Genomic DNA, 27,399 nt, shown 5'->3' on the forward strand with positions numbered 1-27,399 from the left:
GCGGTTAGTTTCTTAAATAGACGTTGCACTTCCTCTCACATTAGGTTGATATGCCCTGATATAACTGAAGTACTGTCAAATCTATATTATCCATTTCTAAATCACATATTGTAAGGCAAGCCGGGAACAGTTTCTCTTAGACACTGCTCGCCAAGAGTGGTGGAATTGAGACTACTCCGTCAGGTTCGAGTACCCAACACAGGCCGCTCACTGTACATTAACAGCTCACATGCGAGATTCAGGTAACGCCAGTCACTGTCACAGTGTTATGGGTGCAAAAGTGCTTAGTTAGGACGGTGCAAGGGAGACTACTTCTTCACGCACACTACACCTCCCCTACTGTTCCAAATGCTGCCTCACCCATGGTTCACGTTCATGACAATTTCGTTACGGTCATTGCTTGAATGCGACTAGCAAGGAAGATTAAATAGAGTTGGTGATAATATTGAACAATTTATTTCAAACGACTACCGAGCGTCAAATGTCACAAGAAGGGAATGCTGTGCATTGTATTCAGCCTCGTTGTAAATACATTCGTTCATGTGCCGACAGTGTGCTAAGTGACACTTATTGACAGTCAATACAATGTTCATGTACTTATTCCCGACTCGAGGACAGTGTGGTCAGTGACGCTCAGTGACAGTCAATACATAGATCATGTGCCGACACTAGAGTCGAGGACAGTGTGGTCAGTGACACTCAGTGACAGTCAATACATAGATCATGTGCCGACACTAGACTCGAGGAGAGTGTGGTCAGTGACACTCAGTGACAGTCAATACACAGATCATGTGCCGACACTAGACTCGAGGACAGTGTGGTCAGTGACACTCAGTGACAGGCAATACATAGATCATGTGCCGACACTAGACTCGAGGAGAGTGTGGTCAGTGACACTCAGTGACAGTCAATACAAAGATCACGGGCCGACACCAGACTCGAGGACAGTTTGGTCAGTGACACTCAGTGACAGTCAATACACAGATCATGTGCCGACACTAGACTCGAGGAGAGTGTGGTCAGTGACACTCAGTGACAGTCAATACAAAGATCACGTGCCGACACTAGACTCGAGGAGAGTTTGGTCAGTGACACTCAGTGACAGTCAATACACGGATCATGTGCCGACACTAGACTCGAGGAGAGTGTGGTCAGTGACACTCAGTGACAGTCAATACAAAGATCACGTGCCAACACTAGACTCGAGGAGAGTTTGGTCAGTGACGCTCAGTGACAGTCAATACACAGATCATGTGCCGACACTAGACTCGAGGAGAGTCTGGTCAGTGACACTCAGTGACAGTCAATAAAAAGAGCATGTGCCAACACTAGACTCGAGGAGAGTGTGGTCAGTGACACTCAGTGACAGTCAATACATAGATCATGTGCTGACACTAGACTCGAAGAGTGTGTGGTCAGTGACAGTGACAGTCAATACACAGATCACGTGTCGACACTAGACTCGAGAACAGTGGGGTCAGTGTCATTTGGTGACACTTAAAACCTTTTGGTGCCACGGGACCATATATGGTCCCTTGAAAATGTCCCCTTTAAACTGTTAATTGAGATGTCAAACACTGAGGGTGTAAAATCAAAATCATAACCAACATCACCAAAATCATCTCAGATTTAGCATCGTGTAACAGTGCTACGGATTACGAAATATGGTGGGATTCGTGAAGTGGTTACCGCGCTTCTCGACCTTTTCCTTCAATGCTGAATTTCATGCGAATGAGGGCGATTTTGTATTTTGCACCCATGTCAAATACACGTAACCATTAAAACATCAGACAGCCAATTTGAAAAAGAAATTTATCAGAAAGGTTTACTTGTCCCAGCTGGACAGTTATTGACGTAAAACAACTAACAAGCGTTTTGTTCAAGTATAACAGTGAAGGACGAGTGATGTTTATATATAGTGTTTACGCATACATCTAGAAGCTAAGGTGTTAAATTTCCATTCAAGAAAAATCCATGTGACACACACACGCTAGCATACCATCAGCTGTGCTGTGGTCTTTACTAAGGCTATTTTACCTGTACATGTCCTTCTCGGGAACAAATACCCTTATCTTAGCCGGAAATGTTGATGAATTGATTTTGTTTATTGCGACGAGATATTATTTCATTACTTCAGAACGATTAAGTGAGGGAGATTCATATTGGTAAGATTGGTGATATTAGGCTAAAAACCAATCAATGTGTTTTGTTATGAAAACACTTATAAACATAAAAAACAACATCCTCAATGATTCATAATGAAACACTATTGATAACAAGGCCATGTTGCACTAAAATGTGTCTTAGCCAGATGATGATATTGTTATTCATGATCGTGAATTAATTATACCTTTGGCAATATTCCAGCACAAATTCTACTCGCATGTAGAAATAAATCGACATGAGTCTTTGGCATGACGAACGCATTAAGTAGTAGGTGAACCCACCGCACCTGCCCACGTACATGTTGTGGACATCTTTTGGCTTTACGGAAGTATATGTCAATGTGGGTTGACTATGGTATCTTTTGAAATAATTAATTAATGTCCGTGTAAGAATATTTATGGTGAAACCGGATTATTGCTAGGTCAAAGCTGATTGCCTAATTGAACGTGTAAGCGGCCAACATTTGAAACTAAACGTGTTTGTTGTGGAAAAAAGAACCTGGAATGTCGATTGGAATGTACAAATGTGTATAAGCTAAAGCAGAACATACGAACAAACGTCATGGCAAAATTACGTCGTGGTCTAATGAATATTCATGAGTTAATCATTTCCTCGAAAGGAATAAGGTTATACGCTTGTCTGTCACATGTTCGAGTTTGTTTCCTGTTCATATGGCCAAGGGGCGGTGGGGTAGCTAGTGGTTAAAGCGTTCGCCCGTCACGCTGAAGGCCCGTGTTCGATTCCCCACATGAATAACATGTGTAAAGACCATTTCTGGTATCCCCCGATATTGATTTAATAATAATATAACCTGCATAAAAGTAGACTCACTCACTCACTTATATGGCACACGACTTTATAGTGATAATTGTGTTTTATATTGAGAAAACAGTTGTGTGTGTGCCTTTCTAAATTGATATTGAATTAAGTTACTCACTTTGTACCAATTTCTGTTATTGAGTGATCAATGGTGACGCTATTAAAACTTCGTAGGCGTTATGTGTGCCCATTTACGTCATATTAAGTAATGTTTACACATTTCCTATCAATATAGTACAATTAGAATAATTTTTGTTGCCATAGATCCATGCAAAAATACCACACATGTGGGCTCCACCACGTCATACTATTGTCGCTTAGCGATTGCAAGTGAGGGCCGTCAATGTTTCAGTCACTATATATGACGAAAGAAAAATGACCAATATTTTAGAAAATGGTTTTCAGTAATCCAATGAAGCTTCGTGATGCATAAATGTGGACCCTCCAGTTGCAAACACTAAGTCATCGAAAAGGTGGGCCCACATTTAGAATTTGATTATCAACACAATAAAGTGTGGCGATATACTAATGACGGCCATGTCAAAAACATATATCACCATATATGACGAAAAAATGTGAGTCCAAAGTTTATAAGTTTTGATTATTAGCACTAATGCTTCGAATGACAACTAAATATAGATAGTATGCACAGTTTGATCCGAAATATATATAATACATGTTAAAAGCACTTCGACATCAATACATAGGACTGTACGTTGACAAGATAAGGCAGACACATACATTGTTTCTTGTACACTTTTGACTCTGAACGTCTTTTCTTCTATCATTTAATGAGAGAACATTTTCCCGAACACAAGGCGCGTGGCATCATTATATTTCGCCTAACAATGTCTTGAAGTGTGTGTTCCATGACTCATGACTTATTAATGTCCCCAATTCAGCCCGCAGCCTTGAACATTGAAAGGGTATTCAAGTTTATAACGTATTGAAAGTGTTCGTATATAAACGTATTAAATTTTAGGTTTTGATGAGCTCTTACTCATGAACAGTGAATGTGCAACAAAGCTACAGTTACAGTTCAACACATTTATCCCAGATAGAAGCTTTCGGTTGTCAACAAATGCACTGAATATTGAGATTTGTTTATCACGCAACAAGAAGAATGGTGTGAGTTGCAGGGATTACATTTTTTGTTTGTTTGTTTGTTGTTTATCGCCTCATTCAGCACTATTCCAGTATATGACGGCGGTCTGATAATAATCGATTTGGACCAGACAATACAGTGATTTATAACATAAGCATCGATCCACGAAATTGGGATACAATGACATGCTTCAACCAAGTCACCGAGCCTCTTACGACAAGCGTGGGTTTCTGAAGACACATTATATCCCGGCTCTTCACGGGTCGCAGGGATTACTAAAGCGTTGAATAACGATGCCATAGTAATGTACACTGGAATTAATTGACAGCTGAAAGCGTGTTACAGAGAAAAGATTGTGGCGCACAATGGAGACCGCTCACCTCATGATATCAATCCTTTAAAAACGAATAGTTTTCTGTACATGTGAAGAGTGTGAATACTTCACGTTTGCATTTTAGGTGTCACGTTTGGGTGTAGCTGTTCATCATTTATGGATTATTGACTGTCACTGACCACACTGTCCTCGAGTCTACTGTCGCAACATGATCTATGTATTGACGGACAGTGTCTGTCACTGTGTGTCACTGACCACACTGTCCTCGAGTCTACTGTTGGCACATGATCTCTGTACTGACTGTCAATGTGTCACTGACCACACTCTCCTCGAGTCTAGCGTCGGCACGTGCTCTATGTATTGACTGTCATTGTGTCACTGACCACACTGTCCTCGAGTCTACTGTCGCAACATGATCTATGTATTGACGGACAGTGACTCTCACTGTGTGTCACTGACCACACTGTCCTCGAGTCTACTGTTGGCACATGATCTCTGTATTGACTGTCAAGGTGTCACTGACCACACTGTCCTCGAGTCTAGCGTCGGCACGTGCTCTATGTATTGACTGTCATTGTGTCACTGACCACACTGTCCTCGAGTCTACTGTTGGCACATGATCTCTGTATTGACTGTCAATGTGTCACTGACCACACTCTCCTCGAGTCTAGCGTCGGCACGTGCTCTATGTATTGACTGTCATTGTGTCACTGACCACACTGTCCTCGAGTCTACTGTCGCAACATGATCTATGTATTGACGGACAGTGACTCTCACTGTGTGTCACTGACCACACTGTCCTCGAGTCTACTGTTGGCACATGATCTCTGTATTGACTGTCAATGTGTCACTGACCACACTGTCCTCGAGTCTAGCGTCGGCACGTGCTCTATGTATTGACTGTCATTGTGTCACTGACCACACTGTCCTCGAGTCTACTGTTGGCACATGATCTATGTATTGACTGTCAATGTGTCACTGACCACACTCTCCTCGAGTCTAGCGTCGGCACGTGCTCTATGTATTGACTGTCATTGTGTCACTGACCACACTGTCCTCGAGTCTACTGTCGCAACATGATCTATGTATTGACGGACAGTGACTCTCACTGTGTGTCACTGACCACACTGTCCTCGAGTCTACTGTTGGCACATGATCTCTGTATTGACTGTCAATGTGTCACTGACCACACTCTCCTCGAGTCTAGCGTCGGCACGTGCTCTATGTACTGACTGTCAATGTGTCACTGACCACACTATCCTCGAGTCTAGCGTCGGCACATGATCTATGTATTGACTGTCAATGTGTCACTGACCACACTGTCCTCGAGTCTAGCGTCAGCACATGATCTATGTATTGACTGTCAATGTGTCACTGACCACACTGTCCTCGAGTCTAGCGTCGGCACATGATCTATATATTGACTGTCAATGTGTCACTGACCACACTCTCCTCGAGTCTAGCGTCGGCACATGATCTATGTACTGACTGTCAATGTGTCACTGACCCGATCTCCTCGAGCCTAGCGTCGGCACATGATCTATGTATTGACTGTCAATGTGTCACTGACCACACTGTCCTCGAGTCTAGCGTCGGCACATGATCTATGTATTGACTGTCAATGTGTCACTGACCACACTGTCCTCGAGTCTAGCGTCGGCACATGATCTATGTATTGACTGTCAATGTGTCACTGACCACACTCTCCACGAGATAAGTTTATAAAACCGCAATTGTCTAATCACATACTCTGCCATTTAAATTCTGTGAGGAAATGTACTATCACTCCCGAAGACATCTCATCCAATATATTGTCACTAGGTTTATCACTTTTTTTAAGCCCGATGTGTCGAAGTGGATGTATTGAACACCCAGTTTTCTCGAACTTAAGTCATAGTCTAAAGAGAATATGTAAATTTTTAGCATGATAAATCGTACTCATTTTTTTAAAACAGCATAGTGCGTGTTTTTTTATCAATACGGTAGGGTGTGAAACATGAAAGACGCGAAACCATTGATTGCCTTGATTTAAGGTTGACATGATCAAGTTACTTGATATGTTCTTAATATAAGATAAGTCTGTAGCTGGTAATTAGCAACAACTGGGAAGCAGTGATGACTGTATAACTACCGACAATAAGAAGTCACGTGATCGTCATTCATATGCGTGATTTATGGTACATATGAGAGACGAACCAGGATTATGTTGGTTATTCTTTACTTCTAGAATGTGACGCAGTTGTAATTAAATATCTCAGAAATATCACATCATAGTTTTGGCACTTGTTGTTCTATCTATGCTGGGTGATATCATAGGTAGTTTACTCGTAGGTATGAGTAGAGACATGATCTAGGCATTCAATAAAGGAGAAAGGGTGGTGGGTGGTCTTCATTTACGAAACATACATGACATATTGTCGTGTCTGATGGCTGGATCAAACCGTATTAACGGCTAGTCGGATGTATCAAACACTAGCTAAGTTCTCTAGTCCCCCGGATATCGAGACAACGGATTTCGACTCTAATTCATCCTTGATTAAACAACACAACTGACTTTCATTGACTTTTAACAAAACACTTGAAGTGTAGGAATAACTAGTTCTTATAGGAATGTGGCAAAATGCATAAACATAGATAAATGCATTTGAAACAAACTTAACATTCATACATTGATCATGTGATAATTATGCACCCTTCTCTATGCAATACTGATTCTATGTTTTCAGCAATGCCATGTAAAAATGGTCAGCACTGTCGAGGCTGTGACAAGGACGGAGACTGCTCAACACAGTGTGATCGCGGATTCTTTGGCAGGAAATGCAGGTAAGAGTGCAGCAGCAGATGCACAAATCAGTCGTGTGAAATCACAGCCAGAGGCATCAAGAAGTGCACGGAGGGTTGTGTTCCAGGATTCCAGGGTACAACTTGCATCATACCATGTGGCAACCCTGGGACTCAATGTGCAGTGTGTGACGGGGGATGTGATGAAGAATACTGCATGCTGAGTCCTACATCCTGCGTTTCTGGATGTGTTGACTCCTACTATGGCCTTGACTGTAAGAGCTTCTCTGAGAGATGTAAATCATGTAACAGGTCTACAGGAATGTGTGATCGTTGTCGTGATCCATACAGAGGTCTGAACTGTGAGATGTCATGTGAGAACTGTGCAGGATCTTGTGAGTCTGGATGTGAAGGAGGCTGTAAACCTGGCTTCTATGGACCTTGGTGTGATAAGGTGTGCAGTGAAAACTGCCGCTCTGGTCCCGATTCAGATGCAGTTTCTATCTTGGCATGTGACACAAATACCTCCTTCAATTGCATCCCCAAATGTGACAACAACACAGGAGATTGTATCCACGGTTGTAATGTCGGATGGTATGGTACTAACTGCTCATCTCGCTGTAATTCAAAGTGTGCAAATTTGTCCTGCACTGAGTCAGGAGCGTGTGTAGATGGATGTGCACCAGAGTATGCTGGGACTGACTGCTCCTGCTATGAGAACTGCATTGATCATGTTTGTTACGCTGACAGTGGCACCTGTGCAAAAGGATGTATCAACGGTTATTATGGTGCATTCTGTAACAACACCTGTGAGATCTGTCTTGACGGCATTTGTGATCGGAAATTTGGAACCTGCACCAGAGTATGTAATTTTACTGACAGTACATGTAAATCTACCTGTACACATGACTGTACCATAGGTGTTTGTCTTGCAGGTAATTCTTGTGAAGGTATGTACTTAAATATTAACATAATTTTGCACGTGTAAGAATATATATTCCTCAAAAAAGAAACACAAAGCCAGATTTGAGTGAGGTAGAAAAATACATTTATTCATGGAACCGTACAAGGTATTGAGCCAAAATGTTGTGGAGAGAACACGTGGTGATTGTAGTCATCTCAGTTATCGGTGCATAGGAAAAGTCCAAGGTCAAGGACAGCTGCCATCCATAACGCGTATGTCCTCCGTTGGAATCGATAGCGGCCTGACATGTCCTGCCCATGGAAGTATGCGAATAACATCCTGGGAAATGGTAGCCCACTCGGCATGCAAGATAACAGCCAACTGCTGCTATGTCTTGGGTTGTGGTTGACGTCGGCGTGGCCGTCTATCCAGGTGCTCTCTCGGGTTCACGTCCGGGGATCTGGAGGGCAAGGGGAGAATATCATTGTTGTTGTGCAGACAGGCTCTTGTGATCCTTGCTGTATGCGGTCGAGCGTTGTCCTGTTGGAATACACCGTTGCCGTTGGCTGCAATTGGGAGGACGTGTGGTAGTAGAATTTCATTGATGTATCGTTGATTGCCCTGGATATGGACCAAACCTGTCCTGCCATGATGATAGATAGATGCGCACATCATAACGCTATCCCCTACAAACCTGTCCACTTCCTGTATGCAGTTTCTGTTCTCCCCGACGTCTGCATACCAGTGCTCTTCCATCCCCTTGACGGAAGAGAAATCCTGATTCGTCGCTGCCCCAGACATCTCTCCATCGCCATACCCCGTGTTGACGACACCAATGCAGTCGCCGTTGACGATGTTGTCGACTTAATATGACGCGTCGAACAGGACGTCTTGCTCGTAGACCCGCTGCTCTTAAACGGGTCCGTACGGTTTGGTCGGAGATGCTGAGAAGTCCGGGTGTTTGGGATGCGTTTGAGGTGGCTGTGGTCGTCCTTTCATGTAGGTGGCGCATTCGGATGTAGCGATCTTCGGCGCGTTTGGTTACTCTTAGTCCAAATATCACTTTTGCGTTTCCTTTTTTAAAGAGTATAAATTGGTCTGGATGGGTTGGGAAACAGTTTTTTAAATATTATTGAGGGGTCAGGCATATGATATGAGATAAACGTCTCAATACCAAATTCCAAAAGTGCAAGTCGCATCTGGAATGAACCACATGATACACACATGGACTAGTACTTTTGATGTATGGCACGGGCACTGGGTAAACAACTGGTTACGTCCTTTCATGTAATGTAAGTAAAATAAAATTCAGAGATTTAATGTAGGACTTTCAGCTAGAATTGGACAGCCCTCAGTCGTGTAATGATTGTAAAACTGTAAGATATTAAAAATATTTCATTTGTCGAGTGAAATATCATGTTTCTCTCATCGAGTGATGGGGCGAAACGAAATGGCGCCACTTTCACGAGTGGCGCCACGAGTTGAGAGAACATGATATTTCACGAGACATATTAAATATCCGTTTTATTGTATACATTTTGTGTAGATTATTTCAGTAAAAACGTAAAACCTTGAAACGTAAATTCTCCCTACCTAACAAACATGGACCCTTGTGTTTTGCGACTTAAAAAGTAGTTTTATGTTTGCAAAATCTTAAACAATATAAACAAAAGTATCAAAAAACTATTAAGGGTCACGAAAATTCTTTATCACACATTTAGATAATATGATTATATACAAAATCAACTTAAAAAAAAAATATTCTTGAAGACTAGGAGACCGCTGTTGGAAGCGAAAGAATACACGCTGGTCAAGCAGCAAAAATGGCGCTTTGCGAAATGAAAGTCTCGATTGACAAGTTAAATGAGAAATTTACAGTTTATAACATAACAATTTCGAGAGAATATCAACCGCCAAGAAGTGATATGAACTCCATACCTGACCATCTGTTATTATTTTGCCTTGTTCATGTGGAACTAACGTAAAATACAAAGGACGTCAACAGTTTGTGTACGTCTAGACACTACGGTGAAGGGAGACAATTAAAGGGAAGGAAACTCTTGTATGACAATAATTCCGTCAAAGTGTTTTGTTCACTGAGGTGAAATGTCAAGTGTTATGTTCACTGATATAAAAAAAATACTTTTCTCAACTTCCAAAAACTCCGTCTTTCATACTGAAGCATAAATATAATATTTGAACACCTCCGTGTTTTATGCGTCATAGTCCTAGGTGATTTTTGGGCTATTCATGTCACTAATCAAGGACAACAGGTTTGTTTGAAACAACCCAGATAAGTATTTACAGTAACTTAATCACTTTATGGTGGTGCCGCAAATTAGAGACCATATAAGGACTTTGTCACAGTATGACTTATTTTACCGTAAATATGTCTTATGAAGATATTGTGGAGTACAATGTGATTAGTTATGATCTGTCGGAAGAATTAGAGTATATGGCAAGAGATCCGTTCACAATCTTTTGAAAGCAGTAGTTGGTCATTTCCATGAATAGCATATGCCATGTCATGGTTGTTACAATTTTGTACCTACTATTTGTCCCTTTGATAGATTGTTCTTAAAACATAGTTACCTGCTATTGAAAGTCTAACTAACCCTCAAGGTCAGTTACACAAACATGATATGTTCATTTAAACAGAAAAACACATCCTTAAGATAGGGTATTGATGTGGTCTTAAGCAACCTTAATCAAAAGAGCAGGTCACTGGAATTGTATGTGTAGAATAGTTCGGCCTCTACATAAGGAACTCATGTGATGGAAATGCAAACATAGATCATCGAGGGCATGTGATTGACTCAAACTGAGGGCAAAGGCGATAAGACAGGAAGCACAAGAGATGTTGCAAGGTCAGAGACGTAATTGCTGTAATGAGGTTATGTTCCGTCAAGGATACATTATACAATGCCTCAGCCGTTTGTAGAATATGAGAGAAATTAACCCTCAGATGTCCTTTATTCCCATGAAACGTTATGTATACGTATAAATCTTCCTTTTGGAACTTCTTCCCTTCTCACTTCTGAGCATTGACAGTTTTTTTTAAATCAGCAGGTGGTCAGCCGAGGATGGATATCAAGTTTATCGTAACAGGACTGTCAGCATTGCTTGTTCTTACTGGCATCCTGTGTACATTTTGTATTCGAAAATGCTGGTCGAAAAGAAGGTGAGTCCACTTGCACAAGTGGTTTAATGGTAGTGCGTCCGCCCGGAGAACTGAAGGTCCTGGGTTCGATCCCCGACCGCGTCATACCAAAATATGTTAAAAGATGGTACTTATTGTTGTCTGGCGCTCGGCATTAAGGAGTTAAAGCAAGGACTGGTACACTGTTTCTGAGTGGGGTATTCATGTTAAACTGGCATGGTATCTCAGTGGGCTAGCACTAAAATTCGGCATTAGTCCGGACCAGTACAAACAGCCACACACACTCACGCACGCACGCACACACGCACCACGCACGCACGCCCGCCCGCATGCACGCACGCACGCACACACGTGGCTGCATAAGTGCAACAATCCTGAACACGACGTTACATCCCATTTCACCTCACCTCACCTCCTCGGTTTTACACTTCCTAGGTTATTCTGATGAACCGTCAGTACCAGAAGCGACAGTTGACTATTTACATGGCAATGTACACACATGGGGACGGTTCCTCATATGGTCTAAGATGCCATAACTCGCTTTGAAGACGTACATCTCCTACCTCACAGGATATCGTGGGTTCGTGTCAAAGTGTAGGCGAAAAAAAGGATCGTTTTCTGTCACCATTATACGCATGGTCGGTGGTTTACCCAGAGCTGTAACATCATTACAGATAACCAAAATAAAAAAAATTCTGTTGACTAGTTAACCGTTTAAGACTTAACCTTTTTAATGTATACACAGACAGGATGAAGCAGACAACTTCATAGTCGAGTACCAGCCTGGATCAAACAGATATTGGGAAATCAGAGATGCAGATGTGAACCAAGAAAGTGACTCCACTCAAAATAGTGTTTTGGCAGAACAGCTTCAGGAAGTACACACCAGTGAGACACACGATGACCTTTCGTCCGATGACGCTCCTGAAGACAACCCGCCATACACTCACCTAGTGCATGACATCTGCATCGATGATCAAAGAGCTGATATCAAATATATAACACCAGCTGAGGAAAAGGATCAGCCTCCATCCCCTTCACTATAATATATATTCGGAACATTCGGAATAACCAAATACATTCAAATGTCAAGATCACTTTGAAGGTCATTCACTCATGAAACTTACTGCAGCAGTATCATTTAAATTTGACGAAACGTAATACACAGATCCCTAGATTATTATCAAAATGTCCTAGATCACCTCCATTTAGAACCGAAGTGTATGTTGGTTATTTGGTTTATATGCGATTAATTTTCTTTGCTGTAGGATAGTTGTTGTTTCTGTGTTGGTTGTGTTTGCTGTAAGTTTGCTTTACGTGCCAAAAAGCAGGGGATTGTGGAAATCATCAAGTCAGTGAGTGAGTGAGTATAGTTTTACTCCGCTTTTAGCAACGCGAACGCTTTAACCATTAGTCTACCCGACCGCCGCCAGGACATCATCAAGACATTGGTAGATGGAAATGATATGACCCTGGGGAGTAGGTGATCAGAACGACTTCGTTCTCATGGCTAGTGTGATGAGATGGTGGCATATTTCATTAAACAGGTGTCAAATTCGTAATTTGCATTTTTTAGCCAACTAATATGAGGTAAAACCACCTCTGATGACCGGACATGCACGAATTCATCGATGCATGCTTCTTATGAGCCGACTAATGTCAGCCTGACTCAGGTTGTGATAGCAACACTGACGTTTACTGAGCAATGCTGACGGTAACGCCCATAAAACGCTCATTAGGACGTCTCAAAGCTCGATTCCTTCAGTTGTGGAAGAAAACATGACATCAGTCCAAGTCGTTTGTCTCAGTGCTGACGTTCCGTACACCACTGACGCATCTTATTCAAATGACGTGCAGTACGTTGTGGGATGACACTGACATGTGGACATGGACGTGCACGCAAATGCCTTCTGTGCAGACGATTGCACACCGTCTGGGCATGTACTCTTACACCAACTGCCTGTTGCAACCGGTCACTTGTCTGAGTGGCAGTTTTGACTACTAGTCGGCCCTAGGCTGGAGTCGCTACCCTCGGCGTCGGTGTCGAGCATCGACGTTATGTGATTGTTGGAATCAGGCCCACAATCTTATGATAACCGATTGAGAAACTTGCAGCGTTTGGGCAACAATATGTGTGCCCATCTGTAATATGCCAATGACACGTGAACATTCAGCACGTAGCAAACGTCGCACGTGCTATCCGATGTCACGTGCTTCATGACTGTCACAATGGTGTGTTATAGGTGACTTGATTTCTTCGGAAAGCCCTATTGTCCTATTGTCAAACTCTCACAGGCTAACATTTCAATACATATGCTGGCTTTAACGCATGTACATTTAGTGTACAAACATACCTTGCAGTGATTGCACGAGGAGCAGGATATCAGGGAGTCCTTCAAAACGTAAGCAGCAAGTTAAGTATTTTCTTTCTAAGAATGTGACCAAACAGTTTTGCTTTGTCTAAAGATATTTACTGTAATTGAAAATAAATTTATGTTGGACTGACGCATTGCTTTTAACTGCATTTCAGTACGCGTCTCTAATAATGCGATCAACACCCATGACATATCACACATCATATTAAATTGCACGATGTATTTATGTATTGTACGAAAAGTACCCCATATGTTATCCTTCACTGGTCCCGCGTGTAAAATAACTGTTTCGACGAACAAAAGAACAGCGTATGTCTTTTTATGGCTTACCTTTACGTCACAATGTCAGTGGGATATTGTACGACTGCTTCTGCGTATACGTCGACATAAGATGTCGTCTGACTGATTTATTGTCGGTCCCTGTAACATTCCCTATCGGAATTTCAGATCGGATTGGTAAAACAAGGCAATTTGGCCAAGAAGGTCAACTTAAGTTACAGGGCCCCGTTCCGTGAAACGATCGTAGCGCAACGGTGACCGTAAGCCTACAGGAATGTTAAAGTATGGGATTTCCCATCATCTTAGCGTTAATTAAGATTGCTTTGATTGGCCCTGGTTTTAATCCGAATTTCAATCCACTCGCCACGGTGGCCATATTGAAAACTTATTAGTACCCACTTCTCAGGCGTGATTGTTTCAAATGTAATTATACTGTTGTACGTTTAGAAGTTTGTATTAAGACAAAACACATGTTTTTTCTTAAATTTTGACCTTTTCACCTCTCAGTTCTTAGGTGGATAGATGATCTGATATTGTTCAATAACGATAAAAATGCAAATTCTTCGAATTTACCGTTTAGCAGAGATTTGTTAATGAGTATGGAAAATGTTTTGTCGCTTTTATTCAATTCAACACGTATCAATGCCCCTTATACATGCAAGTCATGTTGCATTAAAAAACTCAGTTGGGGGGTCATTTCTTTTGATTTTGCTTAAAATGATATTCATACCGATATCAAAAGCTTTGGCTTATGACCATTGCCAAACGGCAAAGGGCAGTTTATAACGACAAATATTTATGGTGCCTGACTACCCTGAACACCCCCCCCCCCCCACACACACACACACACACACATACCCTCACCCCCCACCCCACCCCAATACGTGGATCCAACATTCGAGTACCGATATAAGTATCATGCCAAGAATTACGAAGGATCTGAGAACCAGAACCAGGCTTAGGCTAGGACGAATGCCTGCTGGCCAGACCGCACGAATGGTTACCAATGCTTTTAATGCCGACGTGAGAAACAGATTGCAGCAACGATGCCAGGTCACCAACAGCTATAGTCGTCCTAAAGCCTGGTTTCACTGATTCTTCGTAAGTCTTGGCACCCAGTATCGATACCAGAATGTTGGATCCATGTATTGGGGTGTCGGGCTCGAGGGACAAGAAAACGCAAGTGAATTTCGATTTTCATACAAATTACATGTCTATATCTGTATAACATGAGCCCATTCAAGGAATGACTGATTGAAGGTTAAGTCTGAAATCCACTGTTATCCACTACCATTCAAATAGTATCTCTTTGATGAAAATCACAAACAGAAAATGTTAATGTTAAACATTGAAAACAATGCCCTGACATTGTGTCAATCTTCCATAATCGGTCGTAACACTTCAAATTCCTAATCATTTCCCATGTTTATCAATGTTTGTTTACAAATCACTTTTTACGTACAAGTAATGCCTATGAAGTGTGTAGTCCTCTGTTGGATGTCCAATGTGTCATTGCAGGCTACAGCGAAAAGAGCAGATGTACTGATGTTTATCTTACTATATATCATACTCGGTGAGTGTGTCTATTTACAAATAGCTTCATTTCAAAATGTGACATAACATGACTTAATATTTGCATAAAATATTTATTTTTTTATGTTCTTGTTTTGAAAGTAAGCTACACGTATTCTTGGATCCAATGAATGGAAATTATAATATATACTGAACAACAAAAGTTGAATAAGATTTGATGTAAAGTTATGTTTTTTACCATTTCTGAAACAATTTCGGTTTGCAACAGATAAAAGACTCCTGTAAGTGTTCAAATGGTTTAATTTGCCATACTGACTTCAGAAAATACGTGATTTCATAAAAAGCATGATCATGCCAAAATATCAATTTACAAATCAATAGCGTGTGTGTCCACCTCTGGTTGCGATGCAAGCAACACATCTTCATCTCATTGAATGGACCAGGCGTGCACAATGTCCTGTGGGATATCTGTCCATATCTGCTGGAGCATGTTTCGAAGTGTCTGTGGAACACGTGGTTGACGTCGAAGGCGCCGATCCATCGCATCCCACATGTGCTCGATTGGTGAGAGATCAGGGGAGCGAGCCGGCCAGGGGATGACATTCACGTTGTTTTGTTGAAGAGAATCCTGAACAAGTCGAGCAATATGAGGTCGGGCGTTGCCATGTTGAAAGGTAATGCCTGGGCCATGAGGACGCCAAAACGGTAGAAAAACAGGGTCGATGATCTCGTCGCGGTAGCGCTGTCCATTGCGATTTCCCTCTACCACTATCAAACGGGTCCTCTGTGTTGCTATAATCCCATCCCATACCATAACGCTGCCGCCCCCGAACCGATCTTCTTCCATGACACAACAATTGACGTAACGTTAACCTCGTCGTCGGTACACTCGAATCCGTCCAACGCTGTGGCTGAGGTGAAAACGAGACACGTCAGTGAATAGAACTTGTCCCCACTGCATGGCTGTCCAGCGTAGACGCTGTCTGCACCCCTGTAGACGTGCTTGACGGTGGTTTCCTGTCAAAATGGGACGTCTGGCGGGTCTTCTGGCGACAATCCCTGCACATCTGAGGCGGCGACGTACAATACTGAAAACCAAACTTTACATGTTTGAAAAATACACTCAAATATTGGTGTCAAGGGAACTTTAGTTGTTGCGTATATTTAATCATTCGAACTATAGACTTAGAAATGTAGTCGATAAGAACACATTTACATTATTTGCACAATATTTGTTTATGCTATGTTGCAGTGCTGGATGTCAGAGGTGACCCAATATGTCCACGTGGCAGATATGGAGATACATGTGACAAAAACTGTTCTAAACACTGTAGTATATCACCTAGCCTGGACATTATACACTGTGACAGGGGCAGTGGACGTTGTTCGGAAGGATGTATTCCAGGCTGGTATGATGATACATGCAATAAAGAATGCAACACGAAATGTATCAACAACACCTGCAATCACGGAGATGGAGCGTGTACAAGAGGCTGTAAAGATGGCGAAAAGGGGAACTTTTGTGAAAGTATGAATTAGCAAATATAACTAAACTGATCACACAAAATATGTGTACGTGTCCTCCAAATCCGCCATTTTGAATTCAAGTTACAAAAGAATATCATTGAATAATATGAATTTGTTTCTCAGGGTATTGAAGAAGAGTCCCCAGTAACTAGCCGTAATTTTACAGCCATTATTTGCAAGAATTTGTTAGATATTTTAAGAGTTATCTTCCCTGATCGTTAGGAGTGTAGTTAATTCCGCGCTGGCCATAGGTTAATTACATGGCAATGCGCAGGTAAAAGTACTAAATTATAAGTTGACAGATGACGAATCCCCTTATTTAAAAAAAAATGTTTTGCAAAGACACTTCTACACTAAATCAAAATTGAGTAAGTGAATAAAGTTTACAGTGGCATATGTGGCTAAAAAAGCTATTGGCCCTTGTGTTAAAACTCGAATGAATAATTTTACACAGGGCCAGGATCCAAAATGAGGTCAAATCAGCAGAAGCCGTATATTTCTATAGTATATTATCAACAGATGTCTGTTGATAAAACATCCAGTTAACATATTTTTCTTAATGTTTTTAGTATATCCCCTTACGTACAAATGTTGACGTTGTAGAAAACCATATACATGTCAAGGTTTCTTTCCATGCGTTGACAGGGATTTGCGTTAAGAAATAGTGATGTACGCGGGGCAATGACAGACGCTCGTCATATGGGACTGTATAAAATACAGTATTCATGTTCCTAGATGTGCATCTGTATGAATGTTGTCATGCAAGACCAACTCGTGTTATTCCGGGAAAAGCCGAATACCGACTCAGCCCGTCTTGTGGCCATTTTTGCGACTTGGCTCCGTCTATGTGCGAACGAGCATTACTATAAAAATTGTCAGCTGGTTGTGTAACGATCCAAGTATAGTCTCCCCATATACAATACATTTTGCAGATTTCTATTTAAAACACATCGGACTTAAGTTTTTATACAGTATGATTGCATCAGTATCCATGGTTACTCTTGAATTAACCAGGGGCACAAGGAAATGCAGTTGAGAAATTCGATCTTGTAATAACCACCAAAAGCAGTGAGATCTTATAGAATTATAAACTGATTATATGTGTATAGTTTCAGGGGGAGAACATGAAACCAAGGGGAATGACAGCACAACACCTCTGTGGGAGATACTCGTTCCGGTTATTGGCTTCATTTTTCTGTTGCTAGTCTTCATGGTTCTAATCGGTATCTTACGGTAAGCATTGGCATCTCTCAATGTATATAAATGCTTTCAGTGGGCTTATGTATGTCGGTCGCAGCTGAACCTGTTACAAGCTAAATATATCCCAAAGCATATCCAATAAACAAGAACTAATTATCCCAGCAACATGTTTAGTTTTTGATTGTATGTAATTGATTGCACTTGCAATTCATCAATGTAACTGAAGTCGTGGTAACTATGCGGTAGTAACAATACATAGAGATACAACTGCAACATGCTTGCATCTTCTTGCATCTGAAATATAATTAGTGTTTGTTCATGAAATAAGTTTAATTTGATGATTTCTTTAGAATTGGATATGGAATGGCCATCTTTCACTACTAATAACGAAATGAATACTGTACAATTACTAAGGTGAACGAAATTTGTTTTTTGAGCGATACTAACTTTGATGCCTTGTTTTCGGAAATAAGAGGAATCTAGCACCAAGACAATTGCGAATGAACACAATGTTGTACCCTGTTCAGATGTGGCCGCCGACACTGATCAAAGCGACTGCTCCTGATCAATCCCAAACTAAAACTCGATTCACAATCGTATCAGAAAAAAATACCTACAACATTTTGAGAAACCAAGACACAGCAAATCTACAACAAAAAACATTGTATTAATAGGCTCTGAAATTGTTCAATGGTAAGCCAAATAAATTTAATCTAGCTTTTAAAAAAAATAAGACATAAAAAGTTAAGGAAAGAAACCTAAAATGTAAACAAAACAAACAACTTGCCTACCTGTTTATATATAATATAATTAACCGACTGGTCATCGGAGACGTGAAAATACCCGTAGGCGAATTACCATTCCGGTTTCTGAGCTGGCCGACCTTCTCCGTGCATTCTAGGCCAAGAAACGGCGGCACAACAGGAAGGCATGAGGCCATACTGTAGGTCCATCTCAGGTGACAAGAAACACCAGCTAAGCAAAGTATTACGCCACACATGACACATCCCAAACTCCAAATATAACACACCCTGACGTTGAAAGCTAACACGAAACACACAAGTTTCAGAGCACTCCCTTCAATCCCCACAAGTCCATTCAACATTGTCGAATTGGTTTGCGATTATCCAAACACAAGCAGCATATTCATACATCCGTCATATTCCCAAATTGCTACAGCCATGGGAGGGTTCATGCGTCGGGATGTTTTCCATAACTGTCAATAGGCTTTACTTTCAACAGTAGTAAAGTAAACATTTATCCTCATGCTCCCGTTCGACTCAAAATGCACCCCTTCACAAACTCATGTGACGTCATATATAAATCCGCACTTGAAGGTTGACCTCGCCTCGATGCATCGAGTCCTGTTTATATTTGAGTTCACTTTCTTGTTACCTATTTTTAAGATTTGATTGATCCCAAAGATTTTTTGACAATTTGTTCAGAAAATAAGTTTATTTTGATGTTGAAATATTTTCAGATTATGTTGTATATATTAAAATAACTGTTTTTCTTTGCTTAACTGGGTATGAGTTGGGAAACGTATGTAACCGAGAGCCTGCAAATATCGACAAAATACCATTACCCTATTAGTTTCAGAGGCAAAACAATACACATATCACAAGTATGTAATTTATTTTATTCCTTAAATCGGCTCATATTTTTCACATGTGTTTGTTTTTTTAAATCTGGCCTCATAATGGAGGATAAAACGTTTCCCTGCTAGGTTGCAATGCTATTTTCTATGAATGGTTGTCAAAACAAACCAATAACCAATTATCTATTGAAGAGATATTGGCCTAAAGCAATAACTGGTTTCAAACATTGAACACATCAATGGAGTGATCTATCGTTTCCTTTTTCAAATGGGGACGGTTTTGTTAGGCTGGTGCCGACGCTGGTGCTGATGTTAAATACAACACCCAGTTACTTATCAATCAAATATGGGAGTTATTTTGTATGCGGATGGGAAGAAAATCAAACAGAATATCGACCCAACCCCACCCCCCCACCCCCCCCCCCCACCCCCATAAGTACGTCGGCAAGATGGTTTATGTGAAACATTCACTGGATCTTGTTAGGACATGAAGGAACAATAAAGCATAAAGAAAGCCTGATTTTATTGTGATTGATACTTGCTGTTGCTGTTTGTGTATAAAATGAAGTTTGATTAGACTGCCAGTATTAAACTGTTTTCAAATTGTTGTGTGGTCTCTCCTTGTTATGTATGGAGACTGATATCTTTTGCGTTGTGACAAGAAAGGGGCCCAGTTAAATTAGCACCAATAACGTCATAATCTAAGGGGGATAACTCAGGCCTATTTAGCTCAGAAATCCACTAAGACAAATGTGCGGTTCTTGCACAATTAGTGTGGATTCAATAGCAGTTAATGTAAACGTGTTAGATGACGCTATGTACCTTTCACGCAAACCTTTGTATTCTTTATTTACAGGTGTGGAAAGGGAAGACTATATGGCAGGTAAGCGTAGAATCCATGTATTGACGATCACAGTCTTGTTATACTATTTCACAGTGACAAGAGTAGAAGGCAATTCAACTAGTCGTGTCAAGATTAAGGAAGAGAATTTATGGATGTCAACTTCTTTATCAATGCAATAGTTAGGAGATTTTACGAGCGCTTCAACCTCTGGCTATTTCGCACTCTGGGCAGACAGGTCTTATGAAACCATAAATAGTGGGAATAATAATAAACGTCTAGCCCAAAAAACTGTAAATGAAGGGGGATAAAGTAGGAGAGAAGACGGGATTGGGGTGAAGAGGCAGAGAGATGCCATAATGAGATTGTGAAAGTCCTACGTTAACCAAGGTCTAGGGGAGTAGATATGAGGTGGAAGAGATGGAAATAAAATAGAGATCAGTTAAGCTGATGTTTTAGTATATAATAAGAAAAAGAAAAATTTAAGTTGAAAAAAAAATCAAAAGTGGATAGGGATGGGTAACCTATGCTAATAAACAGGGGCCTTACGCGGGGGTGGGTATAGGCTGAGTCGCGGTGAGTGTTTAAGTTGTATTGATGTGATGCCTGTGAGGATTTGTAGTGTGTTAAGGGGGTTGCCATTTCTGGTCCCCAGGGCTATCTTGAGGGCTTTATATTGGATTGAATTAAGCTTTTTTTCCAGGTTTTCTGTTAAGGAGCGGAAGACCGGAGCGGCATAGTCTATTTTGGCTTGGATAAGTGTTTTGTATCTGGTTATGAGTGTTTGTTTGTCAGCTCCCCAGTGAGAGCCGCTGATGGCTCTCATTAGGTTGATGTCTTTTTGACAGGAATTGGCCTCGTTATGAATATCGGGAGCCCATGTGAGGTGTTGGTCAAATGTGACTCCTAAAATGTTTGCATCTTTTTGGAATTTGATAGTTTCTTCATTAAGTGTGAGTTTGGGTGATAAATTTGGCATGAAGGGTTTTTTGAATACTAAGCCGATGGTTTTTTTGGTATTAATTTTGAACCCCCATTGGGAAGCCCAGTGTTCTAGGTCAGAAAGGATTGGTTTAATTCTTTTTTCGATTTGTTTTATTGATGTTGATGACGTCCAGAATGAGATATCGTCGGCGAATTTTGCTGTAGTTATGTTTTTAGGGAGATTTGGGAAAATGTCATCAATCATAAGGTTAAATAACGTGGGTGACAGGATGCTTCCCTGGGGGGTGCCATTTTCTAGTTGGTGGGGTTCAGATAGTGTGTTTGATTTTACTGTTATGTTTCTGTTACTTAGGAAAGAGTGAATTAAATTTAAAATTCTTCCATCAATGGCTTTGCCTAGTAATTTTTGAATTAGGCCTTGTTGCCAAACCCTGTTAAATGCTTTAGAAAAATCAATACAAATGGCCACAGTGTATTGTTTTTGTGTTTGGGCTGTCTTAACATCATGTTCCAGATTTAAAATATGGTCTAAAGTCTGTCTATTGGCGGTGAAGCCGCTCTGGTCCTCCTTAATAAGGCTATTGTTTTGGATTTTATGCTTTAGTCTGTTATTGATTATTGATTCCATAATTTTACATAAATGTGATGTGAGTGAGATGGGGCGATAAGAGTCTGGGTCATTTGGGGGTTTCCCTGGTTTCAGAACTGGCACCACCAGTGCATTTTTCCATGTTTTGGGGAGGTAGCCAGAAGTCCAAATTTGGTTGTATAGTTGTAGAAGTAATCTTTGAATTTTGATGGGGATATGATTGAGCATTTTGTAGCTGATGTTGTCTAATCCAGTGGCTGGGGATGTGTTTTTGTTTTTTATTGCAGTTTGTAGTTCATGTATATTAATGAGTTTGTTTATTGGTAGGTGTGAATGTGGGGTTCTGTTTTGGTATGTAGGTTGAGTTTTTATGGTATCTTGTATGTGTTTTGAATGGTTGGTGGAGCTGCTAGCGGCCGAAAGGTGGGCAGCCATGGCGTTAGCCTTTTCTTAATCTGTTTTTAGCGAAGGAAATTTGGGCGTATTAAAAGTCTTGGCATTGCCTTTAATTGCTTTAAGTTTTTTCCATAATATTTTTGAATTTTGTTTGCCCAGCCTCAAGGTTGATGTAAATGTTTGCCAGTATTTTGGCCGCCTTAATTAGTTCCTTAGTTAGATTTCTTTATTTGTGTGCCAAATGAAGTTTAGTAATATCATGTTTTGCCTTATTTAATGCTTTTTTCTGAGTTTTCTGGATTCTATGATTTCTGGGCTCCACCATGGTCCTGTGTTGTGTGTATGGTTTGTTTTGGTGGTGGGTATGCATTTCCTGGCTATGTTGTATAGTGTATTACTGAGGTTTGTGTTGAATATGTCGGTGTCAGTATTGTGTATGTTATGGGTGTCTATTTTGTTGCAAAGTGTGGTGAATTCCTGCCAGTCAGCTTTAGTGAAGTTAAATTTGGTTTGTTGGGTGTAGTCAGTTGGAGGGTTAGGGTCAGAGGCGGGGTGGATGGGTGAAATATTAAGAGAGATTTTTAAGGGGTAGTGATCGCTACCCCAGGTGTCACAATGGGGTTCACAGGTGAGCTTTTGGAATAGATGAGGGGTTGAAATGGAGAGGTCTACTGCTGTGGGAGATTGGAGGTGGCTGGTGGGAAATCTAGTAGCTCGGTTGTCATTAAGGCAGATACGATTTGTGGTGTCTAACCATTCTAGTAGGACTTTTCCAAATTTGTCTAAGTAGTTTTTTGTGCCCCACAGTGGGTGGTGTGCATAGAATCACCTAGAATGAGGGTGTTTGGGCCTATGAATTTTGATAGTATTTCTAAATCCTCAGGGGTAAATGGCTTGGTCTTAGTGTGGTAATAGTTTATAATAGTGAAAAGGCCCAGGCCACCATGGGGGGGGGGGGGGGGGTCCTGGTTTATTTGGAGGTCTGGCTCTATGTTGCCGAAGGAAAGTATAGCCTGGCAATTTGAAGGCTTTTTGGGGAGATATTTTGGTTTCTTGTACAGCAGTTACCGGTACATAAGGGACAATTTTGTTTAGGGCGATGAGAGCCTTAAGTTCATGCCCATTGGTGGTGAGACCGTTGCAATTCCACTGTACCTAGGTAGCAGGGTTTTTTTCGGCTTGGGTTGGGTCTTGGGTGGAGGTACTGCGGTGGAGGGGGGGGGGGGGGGGGGGGTTGGGTTGGGTTGGAATGGTTGGTTCGGGTAAAGCAATGTTTAGTGTGTGTGTGGGTCGGTGGGTGGGGTGGGCTGGCGTTTGTTTGGTAGGAGTGGGTCTGTGGTGTTGGCAGTGGGGTAGAGGAACACAACGTTTTGTAGTATATGCTTACTCCTGCATCAGGTGAACGGATGCAATGAGGCAGAGAGCATATAAATATAAGTAACAACAGTAATTTGCGCTGATAGTAATGGACAGCTGGAAGCAAGGACTAAATTAACACTGATAGGTAAAGAGCAATGGACAATAGTAACGGGAGGCCGGGGGTAATTAGCACTGACAGGTAAAGGAAATAGTAAAAGCAATACGCAAATGGAAGCCAGCTAGATAATAGGCACTGACAAAGATCCAAGCAATAAGTCCCAAGCACTAGGCACATATGTTCCCTGGTCACGGTTCATGGCTGGCTGGTGTCTCCTGATGTCAATGTTTTTTGCAGTTTTCTTTGTTGCCAGTTGCAGGGGGTCTGGTATATACATCTTCGGGGGTTGGGACTGACACTGCTTGTGCCTCTGCCATTATACATAGTTTAATGTTAGGTTAACATATACAGGCAAATACATGCTCTGTGAGAATGCGTAGATGGGTTTGGAAGTCACTGTAGCAGCTACTCGTTTAACTGAAGTCATGGTGAATTTGTGCTCAAATCAACTTAACATGTATTCCGAGGGTAAGATGGTGATTTCTGAACCCATTTCTATCAGAAGAAGGATATTTCAGGATGATTCTTTCAGTCCTTTGCGTTTGTCAATAAATATGCTATTTTCTTGGCAAAGAAGAAGGTTATCACCCTGGACCTCCTCAGCACAGAAAACTAACATCCCATACTCACCTCATTTGAATGGATGACCTTGAAATTCTTGCCAAAGGAGAATCCACTCATAATCACTTGCACAATCGAATTACTTTATGACTCTTTCTGACTCATTTTGATATCCCATGAGCTGTTTGAAAGACTTTATCAACAACACTCTGTACGCATGAACAATATTATACCTTATCCTATCCTTATTTCAACACAGGGTCACTCAAACGGCCGCTAACTGACACCCAACTCTAATTTAGGCCAATGCTGACGGGAATCTGGACCACGCGAAAGAGATCGTGAATGATGGTTTGTATGGATTGACACCGCTGATGTTGGCAGCACAGAACGGACGCTACGATGTCTTTGAATATATCCAAAGAAAAGGAGGTGATATGACGCTAAGGGATGGTTTAAACATATTTATTTTCACAAAAGTGTGAAAATGGATAGGTAAACAAGCGAAGCACTTATGTTAGTACCGCTCCATTGCACATAGGACATATGACAATAAATACATAAATGAAGGTTAGATGTAACAAATAAATTGTACATGCCAAGCTGTGTACATATGTACATATAATAAATCTATTTGCAGTTTATTTTAAACAATCATTTAACTGAAAATCTGCCAGTTTTTAATATAAAGTGTTGAATAGAATCTAATGTTAGCATTTGCTCTTCCTTACTCAAATCCGAATTTCCGCATAGCACTGTTTGTAAAGAATAACCGTGTTTGTAAAAATAGTAAGAGCATAGTAATTTGTACACAAAAAAAGAAGTGTAGAGCATCTTCGGTATGATATCCACAGGAACAAGTTTTTGTATCAAAGATATGTCTATTATACTGATCTGCGTTAAGATCGCTGCAGCCAAGCCTGAGGCGACTGTGAATAATTTGGCATAATATGCTTCCATAATTTAAATCCCAGTGTATACCATTATCTCCCTTTACGTGAAGCAAATTCTTAAATTGTGTAAGCTTGCTCCGACGTTCATACAATGTTTGGCCCTCACTCTATGAAGGTTCATACTCCAATGAATTCACACAAAGTGGAAGTCAATTATTATGATTTGTTTATTACAATTTCTTACCTCAAAGGATGTAGGCCAAGATCTAAACACAATTTTATTTAGTATGTGTGACTTCATGTTTACACTGACAGCCATACAACAACCAGCTGTATTGCGGGGTCAAATAGTTCCTAAAAAAAAGAGAGGTGACATGGGCGTATGGATGCATAACTTTACGTCATTTCAAGAACACGGTCTCGTGAAAAACGTATGAACGTCAAATTGCGTCATGTGACCGACCTCTCGTCCAATGGAAAAGCCGTATATCGTGTAAACTTCAAATAAAAAAAAATATTTTGTAAAACATTACCAGTTTTAAGTTGTATCTTCTGTCTTTTAATGATTATAAAATATTCGCATGAACTCAACTATCATAATAATACACATAACTCTAGCACTTGGCCCGGGAGACGGGTTTTGCAAGTACAACTTAATTTGCCAGAACTGACAGTTTTGCATTGAACGTAATGTTTATGACTACCATTTCTAAGTTATGTGCACACTTTAAATCGTCCCAGGTGAGCTACATTGACTGTTCTCATGTTTCGAGCAAATGATATCTAACGATATATTTGTTGTATTAACATCACATTAAAATCCTTTTCAAATGTAAATATTCTTTCTTCCTCAAACGGAGAGGCGACATTCAGGTAAATGTTTTGTATGGTTTAAATCATGTTCATGATCAAGAATGAGCTGAATGTGATCCGTATGTGCAATACTGTCCTTCACCGCTCACGAAATCTACGTCAGAGTAGCTGAACATACTATGAACCCGCATTAGCGTCATCGTGTCTTTGAGCCAGTCCTCAAGCGTGCTTGTTTGTCACGCGTCACCTGAGTTTTGACTTACTAGCTTGTACTTGTGTCATTGACATTTCAACGTGGACTGTGTCTACATGAGATGTCTACCTGTAAATGGTTTTTATGGTTACTGTTTACTGTGGTACCATATGCCCATCTTCTGGCTACGCTCTCATTACAAGTAATGACACTATTCAGAATTGATTCGTGACTGTTCTGATGTTTTGTATTGTTTTTATTTCATTACATATGTGTAGTATTATTATAGCTGACATGTGAACGTGTTTGGGACATTATCATAATGTGACATTTCAACGTCTATGTTTGACACGTTTGCTCCATTTATATTGTTTATTTGATTTGGTTATTTGGGTTCCTGTTGACATCAATCTATCACCTAACTGATATTTGATATTTGATATACCGTATAGTGTGTTTAACTTTTGTGTGTACATTAACCTTTTATTTATTTGTATTTTAGTAATCTTTATTTGTATATGTTAACGTTTTCGTCTCTCATAACTCCAATAGGAGTGGCTTATTTAAATATTATATATATATTTATCATATAATGGGCAGGTTTCTCGGCAGGATAAAGCCAACGGATAAAAACGATATCCGTTGGGGTCATATGCGGATAGAGATGCAAATATCAAAGGTCAAGTAGGACTACTTTCACTGTTTATAAACAAACATGGCGTCGTCCTCGTCATTCGGCGATCGAGTCAAAATTAACCATCGGGAATCTGGATAAACAACAGGGATAATTGCTACCATTATCAAAAGAACAGTCTAATATACTGAAAATCAGTCTCTAACTGTGACGTAGCTAAGGCATTTTATAAGTTTTGGCTACTTTGGAGGTATAAATTTCGAAACAGTTTTGCGAG

The 27,399-nt window shown here is 40.7% G+C and overlaps 1 protein-coding gene and 1 long non-coding RNA gene across 2 annotated transcripts; both read left to right on the top strand.

The window, feature by feature from the left end:
* Positions 1-7,165: 7,165 nt before the first annotated feature.
* On the top strand, positions 7,166-11,294 carry LOC125377378 (scavenger receptor class F member 1-like). Its single transcript, XM_048390440.1, has 3 exons — positions 7,166-7,247; positions 7,334-8,155; positions 11,176-11,294. Exons 1-3 carry the CDS (start codon positions 7,166-7,168, stop codon positions 11,292-11,294), a joined length of 1,023 nt encoding a protein of 340 aa, XP_048246397.1.
* A 715-nt stretch (positions 11,295-12,009) lies between these two features.
* LOC125377525 lies at positions 12,010-27,134 on the top strand. Its single transcript, XR_007219678.1, has 6 exons — positions 12,010-13,671; positions 15,442-15,496; positions 16,709-16,984; positions 18,093-18,216; positions 20,637-20,663; positions 24,849-27,134. It is a non-coding gene; the product is annotated as an uncharacterized LOC125377525 (long non-coding RNA).
* The last annotated feature ends 265 nt before the right edge of the window (positions 27,135-27,399 follow it).

This window comes from Haliotis rufescens, unplaced genomic scaffold (assembly GCF_023055435.1).
Source record: "Haliotis rufescens isolate VD_foot unplaced genomic scaffold, xgHalRufe1.0.p SCAF_9, whole genome shotgun sequence".
In the NCBI taxonomy this organism is placed as follows: domain Eukaryota; kingdom Metazoa; phylum Mollusca; class Gastropoda; order Lepetellida; family Haliotidae; genus Haliotis; species Haliotis rufescens.

Bases quoted from the DNA above. Each gene is read 5' to 3' on its own strand.
- LOC125377378 (XM_048390440.1), top strand. From the start codon at position 7,166: ATGGTCAGCACTGTCGAGGCTGTGACAAGGACGGAGACTGCTCAACAC. The intron at 7,248-7,333 runs GTAAGAGTGCAG...GTTGTGTTCCAG, and splicing joins TTCTTTGGCAGGAAATGCAG to GATTCCAGGGTACAACTTGC. The intron at 8,156-11,175 runs GTATGTACTTAA...TTTTTAAATCAG, and splicing joins TGCAGGTAATTCTTGTGAAG to CAGGTGGTCAGCCGAGGATG.